Genomic DNA, 19324 nt, shown 5'->3' with positions numbered 1-19324 from the left:
AACTGCACACATTATCGTTACACATCATTTGGTCACTTCAACATTTTATGTATGGGTTTAAATTGGGGTGTACCATGTGACAACATCAGTTTCGACATGAGGTTTGCTGCTGGAGGGATGCATTCTCATTTTAAATAGTAACGCATCTTTTAAGTGTTAAGTGTAGTTCATTGACTTGTTTTTCCTGTAATTCTTATACATTTGATTAAAAAGAAAATGGGTTGTAAAATAAAATGAATCAAAACATTGTATCACTTCCTACTAATGTTTCAATTACAGAAATGTATATTTAAGATATTTTATTAGATATGTATTCTAGATTTATGCTGATATTTTATTTCGACTCTGATGTAGTTAGTGATACAATCAGTTGCTTTACATGATAGGTTGCACCAAATGAGAGATACAAAAACAAATTTCCAACAATATGACTATTTTACGTGTTATAGCTCTAACTAAAAACTATCGGGTTTAAACGGTGTGACATGCCGAAAACTGGAATATCAATACATAATCACCACCACTAGAGAGTGCAAGCATTCCCTTCTTCAGCGCCACAATGACCTTCCTGTTCTACCTTTTAATGAGGTCGTTCGGAATGTTATGAAACTCTGCAACCTTTCTCTTTCTGTCTTTGGCGCAGGGATGCTAAATCCTATTGTTCTCTCATCTCCCCTTACTAAAATCAATAATGCTTACTTGGACATTAAAAAAAAAAAGAAAAAAAATGAATAAAATAAACAATAAAACCGCTCTTTAACCTCCAGCTATTTACAAAAAACATAATAATAATAATAATAATAATAATATAACAACATATGTAACTATATTTATGAATTAAGAGTTGGCAATGGGTGGATTTCTTTGCTAAAACTGTTATGCTATAAATTACAAAACATGGTAAGATTCATTTTGCGCAAGCTTTGATAGGTCAAACATAAAAACAAAAAATTTAATTACCTCAAAAACGTGTTACTCTAGAAAAAAAGCAAAGCTATTTTTTAAATCAGCGTCAAAGGGACACATTAAGCCATCTCTGATTAAAATTTGTTGTTGACCAGTAAAATATAATATAAACAAAAAAGCAGGACAATGTGACACACATCCTGGAGCTAAAAAAAAAACTAATAAAATAAAAAATAAATAAAATTATATTCATGTGTGTGTTTCATGCGTGCATGTGTATATATACAAGCATTTCAAATTGGAGATTTAACAACTCAAGTTTAATAGACTTTAATAAACATCTTACAGAGACGCTGTGTATTTTGTTAAAGTGCCTCCAGATAATCTCCTGGGTAACATTCCTTACAGCTATATTAATCTCAAAATCATACCGTTCACATAAAGAAGTTCCTGACAACAAAGTGTTTCAATATGATTTATGCAATTATCCTATTCACATAATGGTCCCTGGTTACCATCAATATTTAATTAAATATTTCATAATACACATCCATTTACAATGGAGGAAAGAAAGGTGAACCTAGTGCAAAGACACAAAGAGGAGCTCCTCAAACGAGATATTGCGTTGAGTTCCCATATTACTGGAAATACATTTAATATGTATTACAATAAATCTATTATAGTACAGTAAATGCGTTAGAATTCTGACAGATACCACAATTCTTGCTACCCGTTCTCGAGAAGAGAATACATTCTCACATTCCTATGCTACCTGCTCAGCCAGAGGAACATATACTCCCGTCGGAAGGCCAGTCAGTCACCGCAGACATTCAAAGACTCACAATCACAGAAGTAAACGCACAATAGAAATTGCATCGCAGTTGAGGGTCACATGTTACAAACACCTACAAGTTATATATGAGGAATAATGACTTGCACTATTTCCGCTCTATTCTTTCTTTGGCCGACAAAGTCACGATTATTCAAATTTCAAAATGACAAATTATCACCATGTACTACACATGAAGATACATTGACATTAAAATACCTGAATCTGTATACAATGTAAATGCAATATTTTTGATATAATCAAATATGAATAAATAGTTTTTAAGAACACATACAGGTATCACATGATTGCATGGAACAAACAGTGAGTCAGCGTTTTAAAATCGTGATCACAGACGGAATAACTGCAGACATTGTTTCATTGTCATGACCTGTCCATCTTCGAAAATATGACAGATCAAAGCAGCCGGCAGTTCCTCTCAACATATGACATTTAGTAGCTATGCTGTACTCATACTGTATATTCAATATCTTATCTTTAATAAATATCTCTTAAATACTTCTATATACACACGATGCGCCACTCGAATGATTTTGTGATGCTTGTCAGGTTTTGAGCTGTGCTTTTCTGCTTTTCGCTCACACGAGCACACCCACGCACACACACGTTGAACACATCTACATTACACTAGATTGAACAGACGCAGTACAAGACTTCCCACCCGCACAGATTCCATCAGTTACCTGAAACTATGTCGCCATATACGTAGCTAAAGGAGAACAAATGTGTGTGTGGGAAGCGGGGGGGGGTCTTGCAGTCTCAATATTGGTCTCTCTCCTCAGGATGATGTGCCACAGCAATACAACACGTAGAATAGAGGAGCGATGTGAAAGGAGGTCTACAGGTCATGACCCAGCCTCTCGATCTCATCAATGAGGAAGTCGATGTCAGATTGGGTGGCCGCATGGTTGGAGACGACCATACGGAAAAAGTTGACTTTATTGCCCTGCGGCTGGTATCCCACCATGGTGGTCCCTGACTCCATCATCATGGCCTTGATCTTTGGTGCAACCTGGCAATGAAAAAAATAAACACATCAAGTAAATTAGGAAGGAGAGCTATCAATTAAAAAAATAAAAAAAAACACCAGCTGGCAAAAATCTTACAATGGCAAGACTATTAACTCATTCACGACCAGCCTAGTAAAAAAAAAAATTGATTTTGACGTATTTATCCGTCAATGGTATTGAATGAGTTAAACAAACCATTACATGTCATTTGACCAAGATATGTAGATATGTAAAGTGTCAGTTGAAAAATTGTTACATGAAGTAAATGGCTTTACATGACAAAAGGTATGATGATTCCAAAATAGACATAGATGGAAACTCAGGCTTAGTTAACATACTGTGCGTGCAGACGTGCTTTTTTAGTAGGTAGTATATGGTTGTAGAGCTGACATTAAATAGCAGGTGCGCCATTTTGCTAAATGACTTGAAGACAAGCCAGACAAACATTTCATGGATACTGTAGCAATAATAATTCTACACACCCCTGTCCAAATACCAGGTTTTTGTGATATGTAAAAATTATACCAACAAAAATCAAATCAAAAGCTTTTTTCACTTTTCAATTGACCTATACCCTGTACAACACAAAGGAGAATAAAAGAAAGAAAGGGAGAATGAGAGAAAAAAAGAAAGAAAGACTGAAAGAAAGAAAGGAAGGAAGAAAGAAAGAATGACAGACAGAAAGAAAGATAGAAACAAAGAAGAAAGACACAAAAAAAAGCAGCGATTGTTAGCACGAAACAATTAGGATTTTGCCAGAAAAAAAATAATTTAACAAATGCCGACTAAAACAGCTGAAATTGATTTGGGGTTTATCAGCACTACTGATTCAAATTTAAAAGGAGTTGGAATATGATTGTTTCATTCTTAACACAGCCACCACCCAAGAGGATGGCCACGATTGTGCTACCGATTGTGCTTCTTTTTTTTATTTATTTTTTTATTTTTTACTTCCCTGCTTGTAAAAATTTTTAAATTTCAATCCAGGTTATGTCACTTGAAGTGTAAGAAAAAGGTTGTGTTATTCATCCTGGTCTCACAAAAACCTTGGATTTGATCAGGGCTGTGTTGACTTTTCATTTCCACCGTTGCGAGATAGATTTCGATTTTTTTTTTTTTTTGGGAAGGAAATTCCAAACAGTTGTTGTCATCATTTAGCTTCAGTAGTGAAATTCTTTTTTTAACACACAGAAGTATCCCGACATCTAACATTTAAAAACACTATGCTAGCAGCATTGACAGGCATCTCACCCTATGAAGCTTTTCCCGCCTCTCCTCACTGTCTGGCATTCCCCTCAGGCTGGGTGGGATGTACCAGAAGCAAACGTTGGTGTGCTGAGGCTGAACACAGAAATAGTCACAAATCCATTGAGAAAAAAAAATATAGAGACACAGCGCTAAATAAAAATCAAATGAGGACGCCTTACCACTCCATCAAACACCATCACATATCCCTCCCTGTTCTTGATCTTGTTGTACAGGTACTGAGACAGATCCAAGCACTTGTCAATGTGCTGCTCAAACCCAATGGTGCCCTGTGAGGCGAAACACAGCATTCAAAATGAGAAATAATCAAATCGGCCCAGCGAAATGCGTATAAATTGGCATGCTACTTATATATAGGTGTGTGCGGTGTGTGTGTGTAAGCTTATTTTAAAGACACTGCATGTCTTTTACCTTGGCCTTCCACATGAGCCAAAACTTAAATATGTCGACATGACGACCACATTGGATGGCTTTGTCGCCAGTGTCATACGTGACGTCGTACTGCTTGTCTTGTTGGAACAGATAACCAGCACACATGGAGTTACAGCCGCCCATCAGTCCCTGCAAACACATATAACATTTAAATCTATCTTCACGCCTGACTTGATGACCATGCAGAATACTTCTTATTTGTGTGAGTGCCGTACCTTCTCCCGAACAAGGATGGCTGAACACTGCAGCGGCACGCCCATCATTTTGTGAGGGTTCCATGTGACAGAGTTGGCTCTGCAAAGTTAAAACGGGATGTTCCATTCAACTGCGTGGGAATACACGTAACAAACGTACTGTCCTTCCGGGATATTACCTCTCAATTCCATTGAGCTTGTGGCGGTGCTTCCTGGACATTAGCAGACCACCACCCCACGCTCCCTATGAAGACAAGACAACACTTTTAGCAAAACGCATTAACATTTGAATTATGGGCTTAATATAAATGATGAGAAGATAATGTTGGTGACTTACGTCAACGTGCAGCCACAGGTTGTACTTCTCGCAAATGTCAGCAATCTCATTGATGGGGTCAAAGGCGCCATAGACAGTGGAGCCACCTGTGGCGTTCACAAATAATGGCACGTAACCCTGTGAAATATACACACACTTAACACTTGGAGTCCATGAACATGAGCAACAAAGCAAACAAGGGAGAGGAAAGTGAAATAAAGAGCCCACCTTCTGTTTAGCATCAATGATCTTAGCCTCTAGATCAGCAGGAATGACCCTTCCCCTGAAAGAATGGAACATGACACGGCTTAACACGGGGGTGCCCCGAAAATCACCTTACACTTCACTTTTTTTGTTTCAGGTATCACTTGGACAGATGTGACGTCGTCAGCATTCTTATCATATCATTCGCTTACCCTCAGGTCATCAATTGATATTTTGCAGTCGGGCAAGACATTTTTCTGTCCCCAAGTGCCGTTCTGCGATTGTCTGAGGAGCTTTATGGCACTGCTCACACTGCTTAAACACGCAGAACAACTTACGCAAAGTTTGACATATTTCTCAAAACAATTTCTCAGTTTTTGACACAGAAGAAGGTGCGCTACTAAAATCAGCAATGAAAACATCAACCTGCCGGCGTTTGCTTAAAGCTTATCCACTGCAATCCAGCGTCAACAAAAGATCAATTTAGCGAGTGATGACCGTTCACTCAACAAACTTCAAGTTGTTGAGCATCAAATTCTTGGAACAAACAGGTAAGATTGATCATGTACTGGAGCAGGCCTCTTTTAGGAGTTCCATGTTTTCGTTGCTGCATGAATTGTTAAGCATAGATGCTGTTTAGAGAAACTTGCCATAGACAGCACAAAGTGTTAGAGCAGTGTGATTGCCATAAAGCTTCTTAAACAGGCACCAAAAATGCAGTCGGGAACAGAAAAACTTTTTGCTAAGTAGTAATATCACAAGACCACCTTAATGTCAATTGGTGAGCCATGGGCAAGGGAATGATGTACTTACAAAAACTGCATAGCCTAAGCTGTCAAATGCGGAGGGTCTCACATCTGTCCAAATGAACAGAAACTAAAAAAAAAAAATGCAAGTAGTGAGACTTAGGAACACCCTGTAAAGGTAGAGAATGGATACGCAGCTGTAAACACTTTTGAATATTCATTTATTTACTTATTTATTTTTTACATGGAATTTATGGATTACCTCTCATCTGTGCTCAGCAGAATCACATTCTCGGTGCCAAATCCCAGAGCAGCACCAGCCTTCTTTATGGAGTAGTGGCTCTGCGGGAACAACACACATCAGGTAAACAATGACTCTTTTATTGACACAATTGCTCAATAAGCCATCAAGGGCTATGGGGCTTTGGTGGCCTAATCACAGCTACGCAATTCTCCAAGGCAGGGGTGGGCAAAGTGTTACAACAACGCGCTCTGTTCTTTAATCCAATAAATAAACAAATAAACAATCAAATGGAAACAATTTTAAATTTACAGAATGATTTTTAATCAAAGAGTGATAACAATAAGTGACTTGTATATTGTCAAAAAAACTATATTATAAACATGTTTAAACATTTTTTTCTGACATATGACATGGCCCATTTGTCTGTTTTACAAAATCAAAGTTTTCTCAAAGATGTATTGAAAGTTAACTGTGTTTGTGTTTTGTGTGTGTGTGTGTGTGTGTGTCCATGTTTGTTGTCTCATAGAACATACATGTTCCGATGTGAACAGAACCAGGCGAGGAGCAGCAGACATGCCCTTGGTCTTGACCTCGGGGAAATACTTGTAACGAGCGATCATCACACTGTACATGTTAGAAATAGCGCCCCCTGGTGAGCAGAAGAGATGAACGTTTCAAACGAAAATCAGGCTCAATAAATTAACGCAAACTTCACTTCACGAACGACCACGTTTACAAAAAATTGGTTTAAGAGTAAGATTTTTGGAAAAAAAAACAACAACCCTGCTTTGATTGTCGAAGTATGCTTTAGTTCCCAGCATCCTAACAGAACTCTTTGCTTTCTCTCTTCAATATTGTTCACACTGTGCACGTGTAGTTCAAAATCGGATGTGTATTTTTCTGCTTTATTGCTCTAAATTGATCAGAATGGCTCCCGAAAGAAGTGAAAAGTCATAGCACTATTTGAAAGCCTAATTACATTACTGTTGAAAAAAAAAGTGCACATAATCGCTAATCGTGAGAATGCTGTTCGTATTTCTAACTTGCAATGCAGTTCGGTTTGGCGAATTGAAATGAATGAATGAATGAAAATAAAGGGTAGACTTTCTATATGTTTCCACATGAACTGAAAAAGCAAGATACAAATAACTTGGTTCCGGGAAGTAGAACAGAATATTCCATTAACATTTTTTTAAATGGTAATATTGAATGTTCAACACCCTTTTTTTATTTTTGATTTGACTGAAGTTTTGGTTTTTTTAAGCGTGGAACTGTCGTTTGAACGTACTGTCCTGCAAAGTGGTTTGAATGTATTGTTGAAATCGTTTGACCATATTGGTAAAACGTCGGCTAAATGTTGAAAAACATGACACATTTTCTCTAATGCCTTGCATAATTGTGCATTGCAGCTACTTCACAGGTGGCAAGCATGAAGCTCACCAACCGTGAAAATTAAATCAACCAAAGTAAATTGTTTCAAGAAAATGCTGATAATATTAAATGTTGTTTCCACTGACGGTGAGCCTCCTGTCCACCTGCCACAGCTATGAGAGTCTGTGGTACAAAATTGTGTATGTCAGTAATTGATGGCATTATGAGAAAAAATGCTGTTCTGAGAACTTTACCTAGAATTTATCAGTACTTTGAACGGCGTCAAAAATACAATCCAACCCATTTATCAATACATAGCATATCAACGTCTTTATTAATAAATTGGAACCACTTTGCAGTATGTCCTAATGACATAGCCCTGTCAAAAGTGTTTTACACTTCATTGACACTTCCACAATTCCACATAAAAGGTACATGTTAAGTTAAATAATGGATATCGTACAAAAATGAGCAGAAACAAGAATTTAAACAGTAGTGTTTTGTTTAAAGGGGAAGGTGACCCAAAAATATTATTTTCAATAATATGTTCTCTATGCCTTCACTAGTTTAAACATGGCATACTGATTAATAATGTGTTTGTGGAATATGTGTCAGGCAGCAAAATCTACCGGTTTTGAGCCATCAAAGGGGTTGGCACTTTTTGCTCCACTAACGGCCAATCGTGGGTCACCTGTTTTCTGAAGCTTGGCCATGATTGGTTGTCTCCTGAGCTCGGCTGGATTGTGCTAATTAACTCATATTCGGCAAGCACAATATTATTCAGAATGCCGAGTTTAGAATAGTGGGGCTGCATTCAACATATTCTTGCTAAGAATTTTTGTTGGGTTGACTTCCCCTTTAAGTACTTTAAAATGGATAACCTAAAAAGGATGAGCCTGTAAAAAAAAAAAATAATCGTATTTACATTATTTTAGCGAACGAGAACAATTTGGAAGTCAACCGGCGTCACAAATCAGATCACAAATCATCTTTGTTGGTCTGCCAATAACCACACAAGTAGCCATATTTTCTGTTCTTTTGTTGCTAACCTGGCGAGAAGAGGCCGTCTCCCTCACCACCGGGCCAGCCAATCATCTCGCGCATCTTCTTCAGGGTCAGCTGCTCCATTAAAACAAACACTGGAGCGATCTCGTAGGTGAACCTGTCAATCACACGGTATAAAATGCTTGTATCAGCACATCACGGGGCATCGCTGCACCGTCTGAGTCATTAACAACAACATGTACAGGAAGATGAGAGAATTCTTTGTATGCACACGCACAGAATGATTGGTTTTCCATTAGCTCCTCCATAATTCCATCCAGAAAACGAATTGGAGCCTGTGCTGACTGAGCTAATTAAAGCGTGTGATAGAAGTCTTATAGGCAGCAAACATTCATATTCAAATGCTTTGTGAAATCCCTTAGTCGTTTAATTAAAGCACACAATGCTGTGATGGCTATCTGTCAATCCTTCCAACCTCAGTCACAATTCTGAATGGCGCTGATTTGACAGCTCAGAGGGCTTCAGTGTGTGTTTGGGAAAGATAACAGTGTGCTTTTCTGTGTGTGTGTTGTTGACCACAACATCCCAAAAAAAAAAATTCTAATTAATTCCCCTTTAGTTAAATGAAAGTAAAAGATTAGAAGTCACGGGGATGAAGGCGTGTTGCACGACAAAAGAAGTCCAGGAGAAGTGAAAGTTGGTTAAATGTGTCACATAAATCTTACAGTAGCCTACTTCCACTCCACACCTCCCACACTGGCTGATCCCTCTTTGTAATGAGGCCACTTAGGGCACCGCCATTACCATCGAAAACATCTTGTTCGCAATTACGCGGCGTGTTCCGCAGCACAGGAAAAGCTTTGTGTTTTATGTGCAAAAAGGAGACAAGATTAGAAAAAAAAAAGTCTGTGAGGAGAAGAGAAAACAAAGAAAAAGGAGGGGGTGACTTGAATGAGAGGACAATGAAAGGACATTAGGGCTAAAATAAATAAATATATCTTAAATCTAAATCTCAAATCTAAAAAACAAAACAAATGAGCGTCTACAACCTCCCGTGTATGTCTCATTTTTATGTATTCCATTCTCAGCCAACAAGAAACAAAACCTCTTTAAAATTCTCTTCCCTGTGAGTCATTTCACGCCATAATGACAATAATGGTGATGATTATCACAATCAGAGCCAATCATTGGTCTTTTGAGGGTGAAAATTACCCCTCAGTCACCTGGCTGTCTCCAGGGAAAGCCCCTAAATGCCCTTATTACCATCATCAAGGGCGCTCCTTGTGTGTGTGTGTGTGTCCCATTGAATGTGTGTCTTTTATGTGACTAACCCCGTGGCACGTAGCCTGCCTCTTCCCCTCTGCGGCGTGCGGCCCTGCCGAGTCAGACCATGTCTGCGGGGGACAAATGCAACGAGCACTCCGCGGGGAGCCGCAGCAGCCACTTTCCACAGTGTGGCAGGGTTTTGTGTGGTGCCTGAGGACATTGTGTGACAGTGTGGGGCCCAGCTGGCCTATCTGCTAAGACCAGCTCACAATGAGCCTGCAGTCAATGGACTGGAAACCCTTGCTGCTGTATCTGGGACAGCCAGAGCTGGTGTGTGTGTGTGTGCGTGGGTGTAAAAACTGGTGCCATAAAAGTGTGCACACGCGCATGGATGGATGTCTGTGTGTGTGTGGGTGTGTGCGTGGGTGTGCATGTGTGTGTGTAGTACACCAAGAGGCGTGTGCTGATAAAAAGGAGGAGCTGGTTTCATGACTAATGTTTTGAGAAATTGAATACATTAAGTGTCTCAATCTGTGTTGATTATCTCTACATTGAGCTTTTTTTCTCGAGCCAAGTGGGTAAAATAATTTACAGCTGAAATATCACAATAGATTGAGCTAGTATATACAGTATATATGTACATATAAATGTATTAGGGCCATCAAAATGAATGTTATTAACGTGACATTTTTTAACTCAGTTAAATATTTAACTCAGTTGACTCAGTTGTATTTACATGAAAAGATAAAAAAAATAAATAAAATTAATGTACCGTATTAGCTGTACATCTTCATCTCAGAACAAAACACTGTGTTTAAGTTACCACTGGGCCTTGCAAACCAACACTGTTGGAGTGTGGTGCTTGTGGGCAGTTTTGGAAAATGTTTCTTAGAAAAATGCCTGTAAGGGTGTCTCCGTTTAGATAGTATTCAAGAATCAAAGAAAGCTATTAAAACAATCTTTGAATTAAATATATGTCATATTTGGTGATTTTGCATTCCAATACATTCTTCTAGTAAATATATGTTACAAGCTTACAATATGTAGTTGTTGAAAATGTGATGAATCGCAATTAATCATGGAATTTCTTTTGTGATTTATTAGTTAAAAAGAACGAGCCATCTTCAAAATTACTTTAGCTTTGCCACATCCAATATGGCTGCGGTGTTAATTCACTTAAGAAGCTGTCTTTGTTTATGTATTGTAACCTTTGCCCATGAGAATTCTTGCTTGCGGTTGTGGCAAAGGGCGCAATTCAAGCGGCAGTGCTACGCAAATATATGGAGCAATTTCAGCGCTGTCTGTAGGGTATTCGTAATAATTAGCCCCCCACTCTCACTCACACGAGCAGTATGTAGAGTAGTGCTTATGCTAACTGAGATTCCTCTTTGTGGGGACTCCTAATTGGTGATCCTTTTGTCCTATATTCTTGTTCTTTATGCATTATCAACTGTGTGAACGTTTGCTATGCTCGCCAGAACTCAAAAAGACTGACAAACGGCACCAGATGCATGTTTCGGGTGCCTTTCATTACTCACATTGGGTGCACGCTGAATTTTTTTTTTTTTTTTTAATTTCGTCAAATTGTTGCACAAGATCAAATTATCAGGATCCAGATATATTTTTTTAAGTCGATGTATATAGTCAACTCCAAAAAAGTATCTGGATCCAGATTATTTTATTTCGTCACTGGATGAAATAAAATGGCGCATATAGTTCTTTTGTTGGCTAAACTGAATGAACCTGATTGTAATTGTAATATCATTTGCAATGCGATGTAGACAACTGAATCTTCTTTGAACAGTAAATCATATCTTTATTCTATCTCCCGTAATTTCATTCTACTCTTCTCAGGTTCTGTAATTCACATCTCTTAATAGTTCCCATTTTTAATTCCTCATTTTATTCACGTCAATCAAAAAAATAGGCAAAGTGAGAGCGATTCATCATTCTGACATCATACAATGGCATGAATGTTTTTATTGGGAGTTAGTGCATGTTTGGGTGCGCCTGTGTTGCGAAAAGGTGCGAAGTCGATGTGGTTCATGCCCTCTATCAGACGAGGCCTCGATGTAGCTGTGAGTCGAGATCAATATGCAATCTAACCACCCCTGGGGCGGGACAGACTGCGATACACGGAGCCGCTCGACGGCTGCCAACACTCTATCAACTCACAGGTCTTTACAGGGGGAAAAAAATAGCATTTGCAATGACTAGCGGTGCTGCAGAGAGCTAAGTAGCCTACAAACTGCAAATTCTGTCATGGCATGCAGAGAGGGTTCTCCATTAATGGTTAATGGTGTCAAACATAAGCATGGCAATAAAGACAAGCATGTATGACTTACATGTTGGTGTTGGCAGTGGAAGTGAGCCACTCTCCTGCCAGGCCAATGATGTCTAAACCTGAGGACAACTGGTTGAAGAAACGAGGGTGACCTGAGAGGGAAACACATAACATCGAGTTGTCATTCAGCAAATAAGACGTGAAGACAAAAGCATTTTAATCGTCCGGGGAAATGCTTTTTGCTGCTGTGCAATCACCAAGAGCCTTCTTAACTTAAATGTGAGCCTTTTGTAAAGCAACTAAACATAAATAGGTTGTTGCACCGCTCTGGTAACAAGGTGATAATGTGACAGCCATTTAGACTCAAGGTGCTTGCACACTCAGTCAGCCTAAAAAATGCCTACAGCCTAAATGCAGTCATGGATATAAATAGCATGTAAATGTGGTGTTAGTAGGGCCACATGATAAGTATGTGTTATATTTAAGCTGCACTTGGTCACAGCATTAGGTTTGAAGGCAAAAAAAATTACAATGGCAAACTGTCAGAAGAGGCAATCATTTTATATAGCTACATCTGTGCCCATTGCAATGCCAATACTGTGTTTCTGGTTCCAAAAACGACAAACAAAAAAAATATTGTTATTTTGTTAGTGAAAATAGCACTCTACAGTACTTACAAACAGTAATGAAGTAGTTAAATATAATGTAAAGAATTTAACTTTTTTTTGTTTCGACTTAGTGGACATTGACAGGCCACAGTAAGCTGCAGGTAGTAGTCATTTTCAGACAAAATCAAAATATTTTCCTGTGAATATTGTTATATTATCTGCCCACGTGATTTGCCCCATCTTTTTTTTTCAAAACTTTTTTGCCTTAAAGGTTATAATGGACACCAATGCTGCATTATTTGTTCGCAATAGGCTAAGATGACCTAGCGGCCTGTTTGACTGTAATTCTCTTTGTTTGATGTTTAGTTTTAGTTTGGCACCTAACTTCAACTTTTAGTGGCAATAAACAGCCTCTTTTTAAAAGGCTAGTACTTGCAAAACTTGTTTTTTGTGAAGTGAGTTGAGGTGTGTTCACTGCCACCAAAAAGCATTCGTATCTAAAAAAAAAAAAAAGTTAATGAACAATCGGTTGCATGATACATAAAATTGCAAGTCGGGTCGCTTGTATTTCAGGGCAATATTGTGTGTTACTGCAGTCATTTATGTCACCACAGTGACAAAATATAAGAAACAGTTTTACACCACTGCAACCACAATGCTAACCATTTGAAAATAGCATCATTATATTTGTAATGGCAGAACTTCTGATACTGATCAATAGATGTTCCAAGTGTTCCCGATAAACTAGTAGTTGAGTGTACGGCATACTGGTTATGGTGTATAACGAGTCAGACATGCCCAGCTGCACTGGAACGATTTACAGTTCATGACAATGATGTTCAGTACCATGGCCAGCTCCACGCCTCACCATTGTTTCTCTGGAAAGCAATCACGAATTTTCGAGTTAAAGGTGATGTAGACACAAAATGATATACTGTATGAAAACCCAAGGGACAGTTTGAGCGCTGTCGTTTTAACAGCTGCAAACAGGCCACGGTAGGACGCCCTCAGGCGACACTTACTTTAATAAGTGAGACGGAAGAGCACAGGGACGTCAAGTGAATTAATACCATGGGGGCAATAAATATGGCAGTGGACTACGAACAGATTCTTTTAAAACGGGCGTGCTGAATTTGACTTTGTCATACTGTCATTAATTCACCTAATTGAATTGGCCAAGTATTGACTTTATTAATAGAGCGATTTCAATGATGGGACCCATACAATCCCCACTCATCCATCTGATTTTATACAAATGTAGTCTATAAATCGGTCAACATATAGTATTGTACATTTTCTGCATTTCTTCGTCATACCTGTCCGGACACCATATTTGAGCGTGTCCCTGCAGTCCACCAGGATCTGCTCCAGAGACTCAGGCTGGTCGGACAACTCCAGGTTGAAGCCCTCCATGCCCTCCAGAAGCTGGTGAGGGTGATGGAAGTCCAGCACCTTGGTGGAGCGGTCAAACGTCTTCTTCACATAGTTGGTTAGGATGTCAACAACTTCCAGTAAAAACTGCATGGTAGGTTCCTCGCCATTCTTTGCAGGCAACAAGTCTGGAAGACGCAGGGAAAATTATTTCTCAGTAAAACAATTTCTGTCTGAAAATGCAGTTAGTACTATTTACAATGCATTATGTGATATATAGGTTTAATAATGGAATGGACTTTTAATTCGTTTTCATCATTGCCTCATTGCATAATTGTTTTTCCTTCTTAGCATTACTTTTCATCACCTAATGGTGTTTTCAAACCACCGTTGTTAGTGAGTTTTTTGGTCCAAATAGTGTTCGTTAAAAAATAAATGTTAAATTCAACTTCATTTTTTGGGTCTACATTCTTATACTTTTTTGTTTGATTATAAAGATAACAGTGCTTAAAAAGTAACCCCCACCCACTAGTGATTCTCACCTCGGGCAAACAGGTTTGAGAAGTCGGTCTCAGTGCGTCGGAACCGGGCGTCCCTGTCACTGTTGTCACAGGAGAGCAGGTTCTTCTGACCCAGTCTGCCTTTCTCCTCCAGGCTGTTGTTTTTCTGCAGGAACCCTAGTGTGTTGCACGGGGAAGGGCACGAGTTATCACCAAACATCTCCATCACGAATGATTTCTATCTGTAAAAATGTATCAATTTTAATGTTAAATTAGTGTGTCACTATTCGACTATGACTGTGCTTCGGTATCATTTAAAAACGATGTACTTCTGGTGGCGGCCAAACCAAACCAAACCAAACCTATGCTACTTAGAATAAACCACACCCCCGTGTCTCTCTCTCTCTCTCTCTCTCTCTCTCTCTCTCTCTATCACACGCACACTCACACACGCGCTCACACGCTGATCAGCTCGGCGATGCAGACCGCTTCCGGCTATGGCCCCGTACTGGCAATAGCACCCCCCCCCTCTATAAAGAGGGTTAATGAAGGATGCCAGAGTCGCATGAGAAGCATGTCTGCTTCCACAATATAGGCCTGCACCGTGATTGATCCGCTCCCATTGTGAAGGCCATAAGGCCCGCTAATTGTGCAAAATCAAAAAGGGGGAAAGAAAAGGAAAATAAACACAGCATTTCATTTTTACTTTCTGTTTCTTTCAATTAATATAATTTAGAAACGGAGCGGATTTTTTTCCCAGAAAAAATTAAAAAAAACACATTGCAAATCAATATCTGAAGTCATGAAGATCTAAATCCATTGAAATATATGCTAATTACATTAACCTTTGTCTTAAATCAATTTGACCGTTTCTTATTGATTAATCATAAAAATAATTATCGTATATTTTCTTTGTTTGTTTAAGGGATGTCTTGTAAACCTCTTCAAAACAAACATTAAGCTGTTCAATATATGCACAACTATAAATAGTTCACATTTGATTGATGCAAGAATATTTCATGTCATTTCTTAAAAAAAAAACAAAAAGAAAAAACACTGACTTAATTTTGACCTATGTGTCTGTAAATGTTCAAAAGGCATGCATTACAACAATTTATCTGACCGTGGGTGCTTTCTAGCATATTTCCCTGTGCTGTCGGAAGTAGGTTTGTCCCAGTGTTTGCAGAACGCAAACGACATGAGGATGATCCGGGGGCGGTCAGAGTGGGTGAGAGTCGCTCTCATCATCAGACCCACGGGGTAATGTCCACTGACCTTTCCAAGATGGTAACACACTGTGACAGTTTTGTTCTCACTGCTTCTACACTGGCCTATTTTAGAAGGCAGGGAAATGGCTACATGCGAACGGAAGAATAATAACAGCGACCTTGCATGCTGACACGTTGGAATGTTTATGAACGCTCACCTGACACCTTAGATGGCCTAAAAAATGTAGTACGCTGCAATACAATAGCTGTATGACCATTCTATATCATAAATATAGTTATGCTCATTTTATTGAACTGTTGATGCATTGACGGCATTATAATGAGAAGTGTCGATGTGTTTTGACCGCAGAGCGACCACTGCAATTATCACACACAATAATGAACGACAGTATTTCGAATTTCATTAATTAATTTATTTATTTATTTATTTATTTATTTGTTTATTTATTTATTTTTCCAGGAATATCATTTACATGGATGATCCGGTTTAATGCCGTGGCACATAGCCTCTCAGACGAATTATGAATTAATTTGCATGTCGAGACACAACATGGCACGCTTAGTTACTGCACAAGGTCTACTTACAGTTTTGTTGTTGTTTATTATACGAGATTTTTTTCCCATGCAAATATTGCCCGTGATTATGATTCATACATTCGTTCAATCGAAAGTCCGTCGCAAACCCGGGACCGTGTAGGCCGCGCTCTTAATATTTGCAGGATGCAGGAGACAACTTACCACAAATCCTCATGCCCAGTTTCCGTGTACAGCCATGCATCCACGCATATTCGTAGGCTAAAACAGAATAGACCTTTAAGTTTGTGATGTACGGCGGCGGGAGGTTGATGCAAAGGCGGCCAAGCAAAGCGGAAGCGTGAGGCGGGCGACTATTTGGCCGGGTGTGTGACAACCAGACTGTTTGAAATCGTTTATCCTTGGAGAGAAAATCTACAATGGATTCCAATGTTCTGCGTGTATTCTTTAATTTGAGAATATAATTGTTGAATATCGCGTCATTTTTACACCATGAAAAAATACAAAATAATTCACATCTTGGGTAAATTGGTATATTCTACCTTGCAATGTAACAATTGCCCATTTTCTGTTTTTGAGTTATTATTATATAATTTTAAGGATTCCTGTCCGGGACATAAGGGTATAAATCATAACATTTACGACCTATAAGGCCAAATCAATAGGGACACGCTGGCTCACACACTCGCACACGCACATGCAGCCAAAGGGGCCGGGTGGGAATTAACACCCGTGAAATGAGCTCACGGAGGAGGGTGGGAATTAATTGAGTAAAACACCGTGTGTGACTGGAGCGAGCTGGTGATGGTCGTGGAAGTCTATAGCAGACACTTAAGAGACACGCAGAGTCTCACTCATACACACAAAAGCGTGGACATGCGTTAGCGGAGATGAAGTCCAATGGGACCAAATGCAAAAGCGACAAAGTCACGGCGTGGAGGGGGGGGGGAATCCAAGAGACTTTCACAAAAACAAACGTTTTTTTCAAGCTGTTGAAAAGCGCTTAGGCCGAAGCGGACACTCACACGCACGCGCACACAAACACCCACGCGTGACCGCACTCCACAAGCCATCGGGAGTGAGATGAAGCATATAGAGATAATGGCATCATCCAGCAGCAGCACGTGGGCGAGTCACAGCAAAAAATAATAAGCATTAGGTGGCCTACATGTATACGTTCAATATTGGCTCACACGTCTTTGAAAGAAAAGTATCTCAAATATGTATCTAATGTATCTAATATATATATATATATATATATATATATATATATATATATATATATATATATATATATATGTATATATATATATATATATATATATATATATATATATATACAAAATAACGGTCTATTGTCTCATAATTTCCTCGGCTGCTTTGCGCACTGCTGCACCCAGACAGACAGACAACCCGAGAGACAGACAGGCAGATGTGATGGCTCTGTTTTTAACCGCAGTGATTAACGACAGAGCCCACACAGCAAATGACCCGGGCAAGAGTCGCTTTCCCCCCCAAGAGAAAGAAGGAGGGGTGACGGCAGAGAGGAGCAAGCCAGACGGACGGAGGGAGGGCGTGAATGTGCGCACTTTGAGCAAGGCATCCTTTCCTGTCAGCCATGCACAGCATCTCGGTGAAGGACGACCTTAACTAGATGTGACTGACCCTCGGGGGTCGATACAGCAAGGTGTTATATTCACATACTTGTGGATGAGGGTCTTAAATTGGCAGTGTTGGGGTCCTGTTCCCCGCTGGTGGTTTTCGGCTCTGACGTGGCCATCACTCTCTTCCTTTATCTTATCTCCAAGAAGGCTATTATTCAACTGCAAACAAAAGCAGACCAGTTGGAATGATAAATCGGCGACTGTGTCGCATGTATGTCAATCTGAATGAGATAATAATAATAATTCTTATTATTATTATTTTGCATATGACATTACAGGAGCGATATATCATGCTTTTTTGGGTACTCGTGGATGCGCAATTTGGAAGCACCATTGCGCACTAACAGAACTGACACAATAAGGATAAACGCTCGCAGAGATAGATATCCATCCATTTCGGAAATGCGCGGCAATATTTTTTGGTGTCAATTAGCCATTAAATTATGTCAGAGCCGCAGTATATCTCAGTCGATTCAATACTGACACGGTGAAATAAAAAACAAAAAAGAGATGTGATATCACGCAAACGTCAATAAGAACTCACTAGTAATGATTATCATTAACCTCCAATGTCTTTGAAACATATTGTCCACAGGAGCTTGGCCAGATGAAACAAATACATATAATTTATAATATTTTTAACGTGAAAAAAAATCTTGAAACATTACTTTTGTGAAAATACATTAAAACGAATATTGCTCAATAATAAACACCGATCTTTGCCAAAACAATATCAATGGCCAATTAATTCGTTTTTAGTCCGTATTTTGCCGTATTTTCTCCCCAAAAAACTGGTGTGTATAACGTTTTTTAAACGTAGTCGCTCTTGGTTGGAATAAGGCGCCATGAATATATTTACGCATCAGATGTCGTGAGAGTGTCAGTGGCAATGAAAGCAAGACGTCTTACCGGCACGCAGGAGCGCCCACAGGTAGCGGAATTTAAAAAAAAGTAGACGCTAAAAAGGTTCAGGGGTGCAGATGTCTGGAGACTAAAGCAAAGCGCGCCAATAACATCCTATCCAGCGGTGCACAAGTGAGCACTGTCTCCCTCAAGAACATTTTAATGCCTTATTTATATGAAGAGCTGCGGCTGCCCATTGGTCTGTTCACACACACACGCACACGCACACACACGGAGTCGTGAGTCACACCCTCGCCTCCCTCCGATGACTCAGAAGGCTTGTCAAGGGACAAGCTCAATTGATTGAGAAACCTAAAAGCTAAACTTAATACTAATAGAAACCAACAAAATTGCGAATCTCCCACCACCCCAGATTGAGAAATGTGTGCTCTGGATTATGTTTGCATATTTTTGACCTTGG

At 39.2% G+C, this 19324-nt stretch overlaps 1 protein-coding gene across 2 annotated transcripts; it reads right to left on the bottom strand.

Moving 5' to 3' along the window:
• Positions 1–1204: 1204 nt before the first annotated feature.
• Positions 1205–19076, bottom strand: gad1b (glutamate decarboxylase 1b). 2 transcript variants are annotated; one of them, XM_088310173.1, is made up of 17 exons: positions 18910–19076; positions 18041–18159; positions 16541–16597; positions 14616–14750; positions 14019–14261; positions 12156–12246; positions 8589–8701; positions 6702–6817; positions 6187–6266; positions 5203–5257; positions 4996–5112; positions 4838–4902; positions 4680–4758; positions 4444–4593; positions 4194–4301; positions 4018–4107; positions 1205–2768 (listed from the first exon to the last, which is right to left on the bottom strand). In XM_088310173.1, exons 2-17 carry the CDS (start codon positions 18114–18116, stop codon positions 2595–2597), a joined length of 1749 nt encoding a protein of 582 aa, XP_088166299.1. In that variant the 5' UTR covers positions 18117–18159; positions 18910–19076; the 3' UTR covers positions 1205–2594. The 2 variants fall into 2 exon arrangements, with proteins under 2 accessions (XP_088166299.1, XP_088166301.1); XM_088310175.1 differs by lacking the exon at positions 16541–16597.
• Positions 19077–19324: the final 248 nt, after the last annotated feature.

This window comes from Idiotropiscis lumnitzeri, chromosome 12 (assembly GCF_059441095.1).
Source record: "Idiotropiscis lumnitzeri isolate Australia: NSW breed Sydney's pygmy pipehorse chromosome 12, RoL_Ilum_1.0, whole genome shotgun sequence".
In the NCBI taxonomy this organism is placed as follows: Eukaryota; Metazoa; Chordata; class Actinopteri; order Syngnathiformes; family Syngnathidae; genus Idiotropiscis; species Idiotropiscis lumnitzeri.
The sequence above is the reverse complement of the archived record's forward strand: the minus strand, read 5'-3'. Positions and strand labels throughout refer to the sequence as shown.